Source organism: Pyrus communis, chromosome 7, assembly GCF_041283825.1.
Source record: "Pyrus communis isolate YQ-2024b chromosome 7, ASM4128382v1, whole genome shotgun sequence".
In the NCBI taxonomy this organism is placed as follows: domain Eukaryota; kingdom Viridiplantae; phylum Streptophyta; class Magnoliopsida; order Rosales; family Rosaceae; genus Pyrus; species Pyrus communis.
Window position 1 is genome coordinate 8,088,237 of NC_142571.1, and position 15,381 is coordinate 8,103,617.

A 15,381-nucleotide genomic window follows, 5' to 3' on the forward strand; every position below is an offset into this window, starting at 1 on the left:
GAAGGTGACGAAGCCATAAAGTGTAATGATGTGGAAAATGTGAATAAATTTAAACCTAAAAGTGCCTAAATACGAGAGTGCGCTGTGAGCGGAAATGAACTCATTTCACATGTGACGTCAAAGCATAAGTACATAGTAAGATAGGGTAAGAGTGATACCATCGATGGTAATCATCTACACCAAGATTTGCCAATAGTCCTCGTTGGTATGAAAGCTCTACTACTAGAACCTGGAGGGGCAAAAAAAAAAAACAAGGGTAAGAGGGCCTGAAAATAAAGTTTTAATAAAAACCTTCTGAAAACGTTATAACCCCTCGTTGTAAAACCTGTATAGTTTCCAGAAAATCATAGTACGTGTAAGTATGAAATCAAATGCAAATCAACCGTAAATCCAGAAATATTCCAATCACTACATATCGGCAGCCACACAATAAAATCAGGTGCTCATCAATCCATGCTGACACATGAGTTGGAGTTGCCTAATGCAACTTGTACGACAGTGTCGGAGTTGCCTATTATTGCCTAAAACATAAATATAGTAATGCCATAACTCAATCATTTCAAATAACATCGTAAACTCACTTGAACTTACCTACGCGTCCCGCGTTCACCTTAGCACTTCCAAGCATTCAGAACAATTATATGCAGGGAATATGCATATGGATATGCCATGATGCAATCTAAAACTTAACCATATCATAGTATTTAAAAAAAAAAATTATATATATATATATATGACATGGCATAAAATGCATAAATCAATTCAAAAGAATTTGTGGAACTATCAATCATATATATACTATAAAAATGAAAATACCCACTCACCTGAGATCCGCACAACAACTCTCTCGCACGAATATCTAGGCGTCACGAAAGATCATTGCCTAGAACAAATATTCAGTCACGTCTCAGAATTATTATCGATAGAACACGTAACTTACATAAAACACATCCCCAAGGACGTTCTAGAATGATTTGAGACCCATTGACCAAAAATGAATCGTCGGTCAAAGATCAACGGTAAGGTCCACAACCCTATGTAACTCAATCCAGAAGATCCGCATCTCGGATTTTTGATCCGTAACTTCTAAAGATCCACATTATACTTTTAGAACATCATACTAAGGTTTCATTATGACCCAACGGTTAAATCTTCGCCAATTGCAAAATTCAAGTGGCAGTCAACGTTTTATTTTACGAACTTACAAATCCAATTCGGGAAGATCCATTTGTCAGATTCCCAATCTATAAGTTTCTAATATCCTAAAATATTACGTACTATAATGTACTAAGGTTTGGTGACGATCCAATGGTCGGATTGTCAATTTCACATAATGTTCAAGTAGCGGTCTTTATCAAAACTATGTTCAAACGATGAGATTTTATCAATTGGACTTCACCTATGGAATTGGGGTGTCAAACTTAGCTTAGGAAGGTCAGGGGGCGACTCGGCTCACGCGCCGTTGCACATGGTGGTCGGCCGCCCCAATTTGCCTGAGAATTCAACTATCTCCAAAAATTCTCAAATTTTATAGAAATGAAGATCTCAGAGTAAAGCAAGTTTTATACCTGTGACCAAGTTCAATTTGACTAGGAAATGCTCCAATTTCACTCAAACCCACCGGAACCCTAAAATGGGTGAACTTCGATTCTCCTTCCTCGGTATTCCAACGTCTCTACCACTGGTTGGGTCTTGTTCTTGGGTCCAAGGGAAGTTGACTAAGGGTAGTTGTGGGTCGTAGAACTCACCAGATCGAAGGAATCACCGTCGAGCACCTCAGGTGCTCCGGTGAAGTTCTACACAGTTTTGGACCTAAAACCCTTTGAATTTGGGTGGAGATGGTAAAGGGGAGGTTGTAAAAGAGATTGCAGGTGATGGATGGTTGAGTTTCACGTGAAAAATGGATGAGATTGGCTGGAATTCACACCAGTTCGAAACCGGATTGCGGAGCATGGATGGGTCGACGGGAAAGGGTGGTTCTTTCTCACCCTTCTTGATTGGTCCCTCATTCCCCCCCCCCCCCCAATCTTTGATTGGTCCTAAAAAAAAAATGATTGGGTCGGTCCTCAACCTTGATTGGTTACAATTCCCACATGGTGGGAGTTTTAATCAATCTAAAATTCATAGCTTAGTAAAACGACTTCAAATATCCGTAACTATACCGTTAAAACCTGGATTCGCAACCGGCTTTCGCCTATGCTTTCGCTGCTTCGAGATCTATTCGGAGACATTAATTGTGACTTCGAACGGTCAACGAAAGTCAAACATCTTTGCCTCTAAGGGCATTTTTGTAAAATCACTACTTTAAAATTTATAAAACTTAAAATTAGGGACGAGTTGTCACAATTAGTGTTTTTTATTTGAGTGCAAAATTAATAAAATTAATAGAAATTATTGTAGGAGTGTGAAAAATGTAAAATAAAACTATATACAATCACTCGTGATGACAAGCTTTACAACTTTCTTGAAGTGCTTAACTTCGAAATCTGACATCATAATTCATAAACCTTAGATTTGAATTTGACCGTCGATTGTAGTTTACGCTTTATTCTATTCACCAAATTTCATTTTTTTAGATTTCCATTATTTATTGATTTAAAATATATTTACTTTAACAGATAACGAGTCGGATTGTATTACTTGATAATATTAATATGTCGATTTTGAGTCAGGTCATATTAGTCGTTTACTTTAACGAGTGTTACATGACACGACTCGATCCATTAAGATATCGGGTATATTGTGAAAACGACATAAACACAAAAAAACATGACACGAATGCCAAGTTTACTTCCAATCCACCAAACATGAATAAGCAAAGCAATGCAACCATTTAGCAAGGAATGGTGCAATTTGTTCTCAATTAACATTTTATGCTTTTAAGGAGAAGTCAATAAAGAAGAATTTTAGAAAGTGGTATTGGCCTTTAGTTAGAGAAATTTTTTTGTTTTTATTAACTTTAGTTGAATAGAAGAATTATTTCAATTGACTCAAGGTAAGTTACATTAAAGGGATTGAGGAATTCTAAATAAAAAAAGTGTTCTTTGAAATGAACGTAAAAGTATTTTCAAATTTTGTAAAATAAAATGTCTATTAATCCATGCCGAAATATGAAATTATTATCGACATGAACCAAATTTATGCATTATATTTTATTTGTAATGCTTTAGGATTTTGAGTTTTTTTTTTTTGTTGGATATAGAGAGATCAGTTATCGGGCTTTCGTTGAAACCTAGTTCAGCTCAGAAGCACGAGTATGGGAATTCGTGAAATCTCAAAAGAATTTTGATTTGAAAACGGCGAGGATTCGATAATTAAAAAAATATTAATATGTAATAATATATACTAGCATTTGCTTACACACTTCGTATGCATGAACATATTTTTTTTTAGAAAATGAGAAGGGGGGGGAGAGAGAGAGAGAGAGAGAACGTTGGGAAGTGGGAGGTTTTTGTTTTTGGTTTATTTTTTTTTATAAATATTGGAGGTATTTTAATATCATTTATAGGTGAGACTTCAATAAAAAACTGTAAAATTTGAACTTGTGAAATTACATTATTGCCCATTATTTTTTTTATTTTTTATGATAGAAGGCTAATTTGTCTTTTCATCATCTTTTGGTTGACGACAAAGAAGGTTTTATTAATTAGTAGAAATATATATATACACACACACATAATTAATTTTACAAAGCCCTTTAAGGGAGGGATCTCATTAAAAAAAAAAAAAACAAAAGAAAAAAAGAAAAAAAAGAGGATTAGTTGTGGAGCCGACACCAACTTCAACAATCTAAACTATTTATTTTTCAAATTGCATCTCATAGATTATCCTTACAAAATATTACCTAAATCAGAAATATTTGAAGCATCTAGGGGTGGGCAAATGGGTAGAGGAACTGCTGATCGGGGCGGATAATGTAGGTTCGGGACGGGTACGGGCTAGGTCCTATTTTTTTTTTTTTTGGAACAAACGGGGCGGGCCGGGCCGGGCCTTTGTTATGTACGAGGCGGGCTGGTTCCTAAACCTTAGAAAAAGGGGACCCCAGACCAATCCGTTTGTAATTATAATCAACGGTCAAGATTGAATGATAACCTATCATGCAATCTGAACGGTTAATTTCTAACCTAGGGTTCCAGAATCAGTTTCAGATTTTCAGTCTCTCTCTCACAGTCTCAAAATCCCACCTCTCCACCATCTTGAATCCCTACTCCGACGACATTCCAGAGGATACCCATCACCGCCGCCGCGACCAACACAACGACACCACCACCACCCATCCAGCCATCCTCCGACCTTGACGACATCCGTTACTTCGCCGGCTACCGTAAGTCTACTTCTCCGAATTTTATTTTTGTTGATGCGGAGGATTTGATGAATGCATGAATAATAGGATTTGATTAGAGCCTAAATCTTTAGGTGGGAGTAATTTGATGAATGCATGAACATTTGGGTGAAGGAATTGTGGATCTGTTTGGATAATTTCTATGTATGGCTTTGCCCTGGAATTAAGGCAAGATCTATGATGATTTCTCAAGTCCGATGAACCTCTTGTTGTTTCTCGTTCTCTCTGTTTTCGATTTTATTTGTCGTCCTCGGAACATTTGGGTGAAGGACTTGAAAAGCTTCAAATAATCAATGTGTTTTAGCGCTGAGAACCATTTCTGTGTTTCGTAAGACTGGAGGTCATTAGATTATCTTCAATGTCAGTAATATGATATTTGAAAACGTAATAGATTGTCCCTCCCCGCGCTCTGAAGTTTCAGTAGTGTTGGCCATTCTGTTATAAATATCATAAGTAGGTCGGACCAGATTTTAGAACCTCAATAGGCTAAGGGCTGGTTTGGTATTGCTGTGCTTTGAATAAAAGCTGCTTCTGCTGTGCTGTGAGAATAAGCAGCTGTGAAATAAAGCAGCAGAGTGTTTGGTAAACTTTTTTGTAAAAGTGTTTTTGAAAAAAAAAAAGCAGTATTAGAGTGTTTGATAAACTTTTATGTAAAACAGATGTGAAAAAAAGCCGGTTTTTCAAAGTTAGGTTTTGCAGCTTCTTGTTTTTGGCTTTTTTTCATCCAAAACTGTGAAAAAAAACTGAAGCTGAGTGTTTACCAAACACAAAAACAGCTCCCAGCTTTTTTTGATAGCAGCTTTTTTCAGAATCACCTCAGTACCAAACCAGGTATAAGCTTAATTTGTATATGAATATTGCAAAGGGAGAAGGAAGGATAAGTTGTGGGTTTGGTATGCCATGGTCGGTTTATATAGAGGTCCTGATGCGGTTGGAATTGAACAGGTGTATTACTTAATCATGCTGTAACTAATTTTGGATAATGGATGTTGTATATTGAAGTTGAAACTTTTCAACTTGCTCCATTTCCTTTTTTGTTTTGTGGAAATAGAAAGCAAGTTGCTTTCCTTGTCTGCAAACAAGTAGCTCACGATTACCTACCTACTTCAATACCATTATTGAATAATTCCAGATATTTCTGAGTTTTTTTTTATTTGTTTCATTGAATTTTGGGTACGTTTGTTGGAAAATAAGTTTTTGAAGAGAGTGTTGGAAAATAATTAAATTAGGACACTGTTTTTTTCTTTTCCTAAGTTAGGAAGTTGGTTCGTTTTTACGTTAGGGTTTTTTTGATATTTTATTTTGGACTCTCGGAATTTGGATATGTTGTTATTTTGGACGTTGGTAGTGCTGTGGTAGAAACCTAGAATCATAGAATCTATGCAATTGCTGCAATCTGTGGTTTGCAGTATGTGTAAATTGCAATGATCTGCTATAACCAACATAATCTGCAGCAGTGATCTTCCTTTTACCAAAAGCCAACTTTATCCGAAAGAATTGTTAAAGTTGAACATGTGCAGTTGTGCACCAGAAGATGGCTGCAATATATTTTATATAGCTAATAGCTTTAAATTTTTGTAGGACGAATATTGGGCTCCTCAAGATTTCAAGAGGCTATTATCGAACGATGTTTGAATCTATGCCGGTGTAATGGTTGGAATGTAATATGTTTAAAACTGAATTTGTGCTACTGTAATTGTCTTTTCCCAAACAATAAAAAAAAAAAAAAAAAAAAGTGAACCGTGGACCCTGCCCGTACCGGCCGGTTTCAAACGGGCAGGGTTCGGTTCAATTCCTGTAATGAAATATGATGTACCTGGCCCGGCCCGGCCCGTACCCAGCCTGAGAGGCATCTAATTAAGTTAAAAGAAATTGACAAACACTATATTTTAAAAAATATTAAATATTATCATGATAATTAAATAGGTAAATGGTTTCGAATTGAATTGAACTTTTTGCAATAACGATCTATGAATTGAGACTTACGAAATACACAATTTGAGTTGTTGAAGTTTGATGTGGAGTAGGTTCCACAATTAATTCCTATTTTTTGAAAAAAAAAAAAAAAAAAAAGGAGACCCATTCTCTGAAAGGACTTGATTAATTTTAAACGTATTTTATTTAACCAAAAACCAAACTCATGATCAAATATTTGATCAAATCTGAAGATTTAAAAGGATCAATTCATATTTATGGTCCATGATTTGAATTTGGAATCTACAGAAAACAAAACAGAAGAACCCAAGTAATCTACAACCCCTATAGTTACTAGCACCGCCACCCGAACTCCACAGACGATCAAAACAATATGTCGCCTCCCACGAACGCCTGAGATCAACAGTCACACCAGCGAAACCCGCATAATTGAGGAAGAAGAAAGCCTCATTATCCTCCAAGTAGCACCACAACGATCGCCCATAGATCCGCGACAAATGCAGATGAACACATGCAGTGGCGGATCCGAATTAAGGATAGGTGGAAAGATGGAGCCAAAAGATGAAGATGATGGAGGGAGATGGACCCAAGGAGGTGGAGGAACGGATGATTGGGATTTGGGGTTCAAAACTTCAAGATATTGAAATCAAAGACAAGAATATTAGCAGGATGAGGAAATCGAGACTGAAACGGGATGAGGAGAATCACAGACTAATCATACAATGACGATCAATGCCTCACCCGGAGGCTTCCAAACGGGCGATTTGGGTTGAGAAGAAGGTGATCTAGTACATGTAACCAGTCAGTGAATCTTACAAACAGAAAACATAATTTGCTACTGGTTAAGTAGACTACCACAAAGAGTGAACCATTCATCCAAAGCTTATATACATACATCATCAAAGACGAGAAACAAATCCAAAAATCTAAACTTTACTGGGTAGAGGTCCGGTGGATCTTTTTCGGAAAACAAGGAGAATGGACCATCTTCTAGTGGCGGCCGAGGCGATGATGCTGAGATGTCAGGCTCTCTCGGGTGAGTTGGATAACCAAGAAGGGAAGATCGATTCAAAAGCTTTGTCCATATCAAGATAATTCAACTGTTATTCATACAATAACAAGTAATGAGTACATTATTATGGAATCCACATTGAAGGAAAACACTCAAAACATATCAACATGGAAAACCCGAAAAACAAAACCAAAGTGAACGAGAAACCCATATCCAAAGTGAAGTCCAGAATCTAACTTTATCCCACATTGGCCTAAAAATTTTGCTTCTTCCTTCCAATCGAAATAACCCAAATACTACTGCTGTTAACACACTGCAGAAACTCTCAACAACGAAAAAAAAACTGAATTGCATGAAAAGGGCAGCACCAACTTTAACGGAGCAACCTGAAGTAGACCACAATCTCAAAGCCACTTGACAATGACCAAACATATGGTCAATATTTTCTGCACCACCTTTTCACAAAATGCATCGGTGAGCAAATAAAAAATAAATAAAAATATGGATTGTCCGGTTGAAGGACCACATAAGGCACACAATAAGTACTTAAACCCAACTCAACTATTTCCATTATTGCCTCCGTCTTTGACAAGCCCTTGACAACAACATAAGGAGAACGCCAGAGTTCGCTCATCCTAAACCCCTCATTTAAGACAAAAAAAGAGTGATAATTGCCGGTAAGTTTAATATCAGCAGTAAAATAACAAATTTCAAATGAAGGTTCCATGACTTGCAGTATTATCCTTTTCTCTATTTGTTCTTTTTTATTTTTTTAAAAATAAGAACAGAATTATTCATCCTTTTCTCTATCTCAAACATGGATGTTTTTATACGAGAAAAATTTTAAAATTTATGCATGAAAAGATTAAATACATTGTCCATTCTAAATATTAGGACTTCCAGCTTTATTTGACACCAAAGACACATTTTTAATGCCACTCGTGCTAGTCAACTACTTCTATAAATTAAGGTCGTCTCCAACCGAAGGCTGGCCAGAGGGCTCGTTTTAGCCCTCCGGCCCTCCAAGAAATTAATATTTTAATGAACAGTGCATGGTCATATTTGCTTCCACCTCCAACTGAGGGCCAAAGGGCCATAGGGCTCGTTTTAGCCCTATCACAAAAAACCGTCTCTAATCGAAGGTCATAGGGCCAAACATAATTTATTATTGAAAAACTACAACTTAAATTCAAATCCAACGGCTAAGTGACGTTAGCTAGCCGTTGGATTTGAATTTTTTTTTTTTTGCTATAAATATGGTGGATATTGGGCTATAATTCACACAACTTTGGATTCAATCTATTTCAATTCAATCTCTTTCAATTCAAGTTTGCAATGAATTCCAACTGGGGTCCTCATCCAATTCCAAATTGGAAGAAAAATGGGCGCAAATGAGACAAGAAGATGAGGAGTCTTGTTGAAGAAGTTCAAGTAAGGTGCAACAAACAAAACAACGCAGCAGCCATGGCTGCGGCCATGGTGTGTTAACCAACTGAGGAACAACCTCAATGGGGTGGCTCTGTTGTTGGTCGCTCTTACAAACCACGAGATTAAGTGATGACTCATGCCAATCTGATGAACAACTACTTCAACCCCAACTCGATGTACACAGAAGAGGATTTCAAACGTCACTTCCGGATAAGGCGCCATGTCTTCGAGTGTTTACTTCGTGAGGTCCAGCAGGTCAATCCATACTTTTGACAGAAGCGAGGCAAAGCAAGCCGCCTTGGTTTCTCACCTCATCAGAAGGTTACTGTTGCACTCCGAATGATGGCCTATGGCTCCCCAGCTGATTCGACGGATGAAACCCATGGTAATTTTGAGTCTACATTCCTTGATACTCTTGAATAATTCTGTGACACAATTATTTAGGTTTACAAAGACAAGTACCTCTGCGAGCCAAATCAAGAAGATCTAAATCGGCTCCTTCGCAAAGCTGAAGACCATGGGTTTCCGAGCATGATAGGGTCATTAGACTGCATGCATAGGGATTGGAAGAACTCTCCCAACGGATGGCAAGGAGGCTTTAGCGGAAGGTCGAGAAAGCCAACTGTTGTGTTAGAGGCGGTTGCCTCACATGACACATGGATCTGGGATGTTTTATTTGGAGTCCCTAGATCCCAAAATGACATTACAATTCTTGGGCGTTCACCCCTCTTCAATTGCCTGATGGAAGGTAAAGCACCTCAACTTGACTACTACATCAACGGCCGTTAATACAATATGGGGTATTACTTGGCAAATGGCATCTACCCAAAGTGAGCAACACTTGTCCAAACAATTCCAAACCCTAGGAATGACGTGGAAAAGTTGTTTACCTTACACCAAGAGGCATACCAGAAAGATGTTAAGAGAGCTTTCAATATTCTATAAGCATGGTGTAAGATCATTAGCGAACCGACAAGAGGGTGGAGTCGATAAAAATTGGACTCCATATGATGTCTTGCATCATATTACACAATATGATAATGGAGGATGAGTGAGATAAGTATATTGATGGAGAGTCCGATGACAACCAAGAAGATCCAAATAGGTCAAAAAGGGCTCGTGCAAAAATATATGATGGGCCTAATATGCCTTTCAATCCAAGAACTGATTGTATCTCTATAAATAAGTACATGAGGCGCTATAGAATGATACTTTCTCGTGCCACAAAAAAGTATCTACAACAGGATCTTGTTGCACATCTTTGGGCCAAAATAAGCATGGAGTAGGCGTTTAAGTTTTATGTTGTTAAATGTTTTTAAAAATGTTGTTTAAGTTTCATGTTGTTAAATATTTTTTTTTTATGTTCGTTAATGTTATTTAATGTTGTTTCATATTGTTTAATGTTGTTTCATGTTACTTAATTTAATTTAATGTTGTATAATGGCTTAGGAAGTTATAAGAAACAAATAGAATTTCAAAAAAATATGAAACAAATTTTGTAAAATAGAAGTTATAGGAAAAAAAATAGAATTTAAAAAAAATCTGAAACAAATTTTGTAAAATAGAAGTTATAGAAAAAAATGGAATTTAAAAAAAAATATGAAACAAATTTTGTAAAATAGAAGTTATAGGGAAAAAAATGAAATTTAAAAAAAATATGAAAACAAATTTTGTAAAATAGAAGTTATAGGGAAAAAAAATGAAATTTAAAAAAAATATGAAAACAAATTTTGTAAAATAGAAGTCATAGGAAAAAAAATGAAATTTAAAAAAAAATGAAACAAATTTTGTAAAATAGAAGTTATAGGAAAAAAAAAATGGAATTTAAATAAAATATGAAACAAATTTTGTAAAATAGAAGTTATAGGAAAAAATACAATTTAAAAAAAAATATATGAAACAAATTTTGTAAAATAGAAGTTATAGAAAAAAATAGAATTTAAAAATAGAAGTTATAGGAAAAAAAATTTGTAAATAAAAATAAATAAATAAAACTATAAAAAAAAAATTCAAAAATAACGGTTAGCTGACGTCAGCTAGCCGTTGGATTCAAAAATTTGTTTAAGAATTCCTGTCGGATATAACCGACAGGATTAATAACAATGCTGTCGGTTATATCCGACAATAATTCTTAAATTTCTGGCCAACCCGAGGCTGGCTGGATTGGGCCAGCCCTTTGGCCCTTTCAAATTCTGTGGGACCTATGAGCCCTCTGGCCTATCCCTCAGTTGAAGACGGTTTTCGGGCTATTTTCGACCCTCTGGCCCTCTGGATCCTTCGGTTGGAGATGACCTAACTAGACAACGACACTTTATCTTATATGATGGAACATCACATTAAGTTGGAAAAGAAGAACAGAAAAGGAAAAATGAAAATACAAAGCGTTTTTAGAACAGAATCAACCTAAAATCTAAATGTAAAACTATTAAACATACAAAAAGAAAATTATAATTCAAACAGACAATAAATGTATAATTTATTTTGGAGAAAATCCTAGGACAGCTACAAATCTATAATCAATCTAGCAAAGCAAAAATAAACATGAATTAAAACAGGAAAGCGGTATAGATGTTGGAGGCAAGTTGTTTCCCGGCGGTAATCATCTAGTAAAGCAAAAGTAAACATGAATTAAGGGCTCGTTTGGAAGTGCTTTTAAAATGACTGGAAGCGTTTTTGGTGAAAAAAAATTTGGGTTCCAAAAGTATTTCCAAACGAGCTCTTAAAAAAAAAAATCTAGAACAACTAGAAATCTATAATCATCTAACATTTTACCTCCAAGTTTTTCATTTGGTGTGGACATCCTGCAGAAATTAAAACGGGTGAATATAAATTATTTGTAGCCCAGATGGGTTATAAATTTGAATTCAACTACATAAAGGTCGCATTAGAGTGGGATGGATAGCCTACAAAAGAAAAGGGATCCACTTGACTTTAACGTGTACCTTAGTCCTTTAATTTTATTTATTTACCTAAATCCAAAGTTTTCAGACTCATTTGAAAGTCCAAAACTGTAAGATCAGAGAGGTGCAATATTTTTGCCAAAAAATAAGAAAGGTGTATTGGAACTCTGCAATCTCGCAATTGGATTCAAAGTGTCTTTGTAAGTTTGATAGTGTGGTCGAAAACTTCAATTCTGATCTCATCGATCTGAAAGTCGAACCTAATTTTGAGAAATGAGAATTAGGGTTTTATCTGAAAGCCTACTCTAATTCTGTCTTACTCCAAGCTCCAGTATCTAAACCCTAAACCCAATTAATGAGCAACTAATTACCTTCTGCAGTTGAAGCACAAGTACTAGTTGATTCCTGAGCATTATTTGAATTTGGTGACATGAGAAGATTGGCTTTTCTCCTGGGATCTGCTTCTTCAGTCACTGCTTCACATACAACCTGCATTTCCCCAGAAGCAGAAGCTGCAGCCTGCATGTCCGTTGGAGGCAGGGAATCTGATTGGGGAAGTGCTTGCGCTAATTCAGGGAAATTGAGATTAGCAGAAGCACCTTTGAGGCCTAGAGCTGCTGCATCATAAGCTCGAGCTGCCATTTCAGCTGTTGGGTATGACCCTAGCCATAATTTTTTCCCTTTCTGGCAGATTTCCGACACCCATTTGCCATTTTTGCGCCTGACACCACGGTACTTCTGCTGGTTGCTGCCCTCACTGTGATGATCATCACTAGTCCTCTGCCTCTTCTTCTTCTTGATGCTTTGCTCTTCCGCATTGTTTGGCTCTTTCCCTTTTTCGGATGTACAATCCTCTGAATTTATGGGAATGTATTCAGTTGAGATTTTGAAGGATTCTGAAAGAGTTTAAAGAAACACGTTACACAAACAAAAACATATCAGTGGCTTTCCTATACCAAATGGAACACAATTTGCAACTGTAAACAAAAGGTAAAAATAATCCTACAGCTCCTCCTCCTCGTCAACGAATCTCGTACCGTCTTAACCAGATACACCACAAGAGAGGCAATACAGAACATCACAAAGACTCAAACAATATATTCACCCCACCCCCAAACACCATACTCATGGAGAGTCTCACTGGCAGGAAATATGTAAATATTGTCTCCCCTAATTTTCTAAAGCTCCTAAGCAAGTGCATTCATCAGCACATAGCATCGAAAAAGCATTCATCCTCACCAAAAAAACGCTTCTAGCAAACATCCAAACAAGGCCAAACACTTCCAACAGGTGCATCCAGATCCGTCTACCAGATCTGCGGTGCAAAAAGTATATGGTCCACAAACTCCTTCTCCTTTATACACAAGTAACACAACACAAACACCAAGAAGTATGCACAGGTTCTTTTTCTCTGTAACATGTCATACGGCTATACTTCGAACCAAGAAAAAAAAAACTCGCCTTTAAGACAAGCTTAAATGAATCGAAGGGATCACCATGACTCTAATCAGTACCTTAGTACTTCAATTTTATTTATTTATCTAAAATCCAAAGGTTTCTGAATCATTTGAAACTGTAAAATCAGAAAGGTACTTTTTTTCTTGCCAAAAAAAAAAAAAAAATCAGAATGGTATATTGGAACTTCTACCAATCAATGAGCAATTAATTACCTGCTGCATTGGAAACCAATTTCTCAGCATCACAATCAGTGGAAGCAATAGTACCAGTTGGGTCTTGATCTATGCTGCTGGCTTTTGCTTCTTCAGTCACTGCTTCCCATACAATCTGCTTTTCCCCAAAAGCTGTTTCTGCTTCTGCTTCTGCTGCTGCCTTAGCAGCTGCAGCCTGGATGCTCGATGGAGACAGGGATTCTGGTTTGGGAAGTGATTTTGCCAAGTCAGGGAAATTGAGAGAAGCAGAAGCACCTTGGAGGGCTAGAGCTGCCGCATCATAAGCTGTAGCTGCCATTTCAGCTTTTGGGTATGTCCCTAACCATATTCTGAATTTCTTCCTTTTATCGCAGATTTCCGACACCCATTTGGTCCTCCAGCGCAACCACACGCCGCGGTACTTCGGATGCTTGCCGCCGTAGCTGTGATCATTATTCCTCTGCCTCTTCTTCTTCTTATTGCGGCTTTGCTCTTCCGAAATGTTTGGCTCCTGCCCTCTTTCGGATGTCCAATTTTGTGTGTCTTTATCGGCTAAAGAATCGGAATTTGTCATTGTCGTCGTGGAGGAGGAAGCGGCGGAGGAGGCGGAGGTTTTCTTGAGGAGCACTCTCTGTGTTGACTTGCTCCGTCATGATGGCGGGCCCAGCTCAAAAGGTTTTTGGGCTATTACGATTGTCTAGGAAAACAAAAAGAATCTAAAAATCAGCCAAAACCCCATTTTGGGTCGGGTAAGGATTCTTTTCAAATCTTTTTTACGAGAAATCTAAAGATCGTCACATCTTATTTGTGTATTGTGCATTGTACAATTAGTTTTCGTTAAATACTATTTATATTTAAATTTAAACAAAAATTCAAAATCAGCTAGCATGTTTTAGGTTCGTGTTTGTAGGGTTTTGTTGCAAAGCCGATAGGACGGTTAATTTGATGGTGTCACTGCATGGTTCCTGGCAGGAGGCGTAAGCTCTCTTACTTATTGGACACTTATAATTTTACTGTTTTTATGTTTTTCTTTTTCTGGTAAAATTTTGAGTTTCTTAGTTCATATGGATTATGGGATTTGAGTAAATGGGTTTTTCTCAAATTTTTTGGAAGTTTAATAGATAGTATTTCTTTATTAATTCACATATCATACGACTAGGAAACATTCTTGGAAAACTTTTGTGTCTCGCTCTCGGGTTGAGCCTCAGTCGCCCTGAAGCTGTAGCTCTCATAGCCACACATGTGTGTTTTTCGCTCCAACACTTGATGTTTTGTTTAAATTTACAAACTTTGACCGGATTTTGGTAACGGATCTTGTTTAATGCGTTTTTGTTTGTAGATTTGGAGTTCATTTGAAATGGCGATAAATTTTCCCTAACTTAGTTGTTTTATGCTTATTTAGTTGTTGGGTAATGTTGTATTGTTATTTCTCAAATCATTTCGGGCTGAGACTCCGTTCAAATGGCATATATAGAAGGTGGAGGATTATTGAATGTCTTCGGGTACATTCACTATCTCTGATTAATGTTGAGGGCAGGTTTATTGAAGGGACTAAGATTCTCTCCTCTCCTCTTTCTATCATTTCTCTTCTCTCCTCTCACGCTCTCTATTTTGTCTTTCTCTTTCTATAAAAAAATTAATATAAGAAATTGACATGGCTTGACCGTTCAAATAGGACGGGAGAGAAGGGGAGGAAAAAAAGAGGGAAGAGAATCCGGAGAGGTTTATAGGGCTGTGTTTCTTCCCACTAACACGCATGTATCTAGATGCTTGAGTACAATTGTGGAAAAGAAAATAGAACATTATAAAAGAGTGGTACTACGCCCACCCCATTGTCTTATCTTCTCACCTCATTTCTTTTTCACCCACCAAATATGTTAAAAGAAGAAAACACTATTTTCTCACCCACCATCATTCCTAAAATACCCTGATATGACTTCAGCCCTCGACACCCCTACTCTGTTGCAGTGCCGTACCAACTCCCAACACCCAACCCAGGTCCCCCAACCATCGAAACACCACCATGGCAGCAAAACTGCCCCACCACCTATCTTCTTGTTCCTTGCATAGTCTAGATATTTTATTTTTCCTATGAATTTCAAGTATTGTAGAATG

General features: G+C 37.0%; 1 protein-coding gene and 1 long non-coding RNA gene across 2 annotated transcripts; one reads left to right on the plus strand and one right to left on the minus strand.

The window, feature by feature from the left end:
• Positions 1-4,114: 4,114 nt before the first annotated feature.
• Positions 4,115-6,148, plus strand: LOC148695629 (uncharacterized). The gene is made up of 2 exons (XR_015964794.1): positions 4,115-4,324; positions 5,924-6,148. It is a non-coding gene; the product is annotated as an uncharacterized LOC148695629 (long non-coding RNA).
• Positions 6,149-6,972: 824 nt separating this feature from the next.
• On the minus strand, positions 6,973-13,982 carry LOC137735106 (uncharacterized). The gene is made up of 4 exons (XM_068474482.2): positions 13,288-13,982; positions 11,989-12,513; positions 11,490-11,518; positions 6,973-7,377 (listed from the first exon to the last, which is right to left on the minus strand). The coding sequence occupies exons 1-4, from the start codon at positions 13,838-13,840 to the stop codon at positions 7,300-7,302; spliced, it is 1,185 nt and encodes a 394-aa protein (XP_068330583.2). The 5' UTR covers positions 13,841-13,982; the 3' UTR covers positions 6,973-7,299.
• Positions 13,983-15,381: the final 1,399 nt, after the last annotated feature.

Coding starts and splice junctions, on each gene's coding strand:
- LOC137735106 (XM_068474482.2), bottom strand. CDS start 13,840: ATGACAAATTCCGATTCTTTAGCCGATAAAGACACACAAAATTGGACA. Junction 12,514..13,287: donor ATTGGTTTCCAATGCAGCAG/GTAATTAATTGC, acceptor AAACTCTTTCAG/AATCCTTCAAAATCTCAACT. Junction 11,519..11,988: donor TTGTGCTTCAACTGCAGAAG/GTAATTAGTTGC, acceptor TAATTTCTGCAG/GATGTCCACACCAAATGAAA.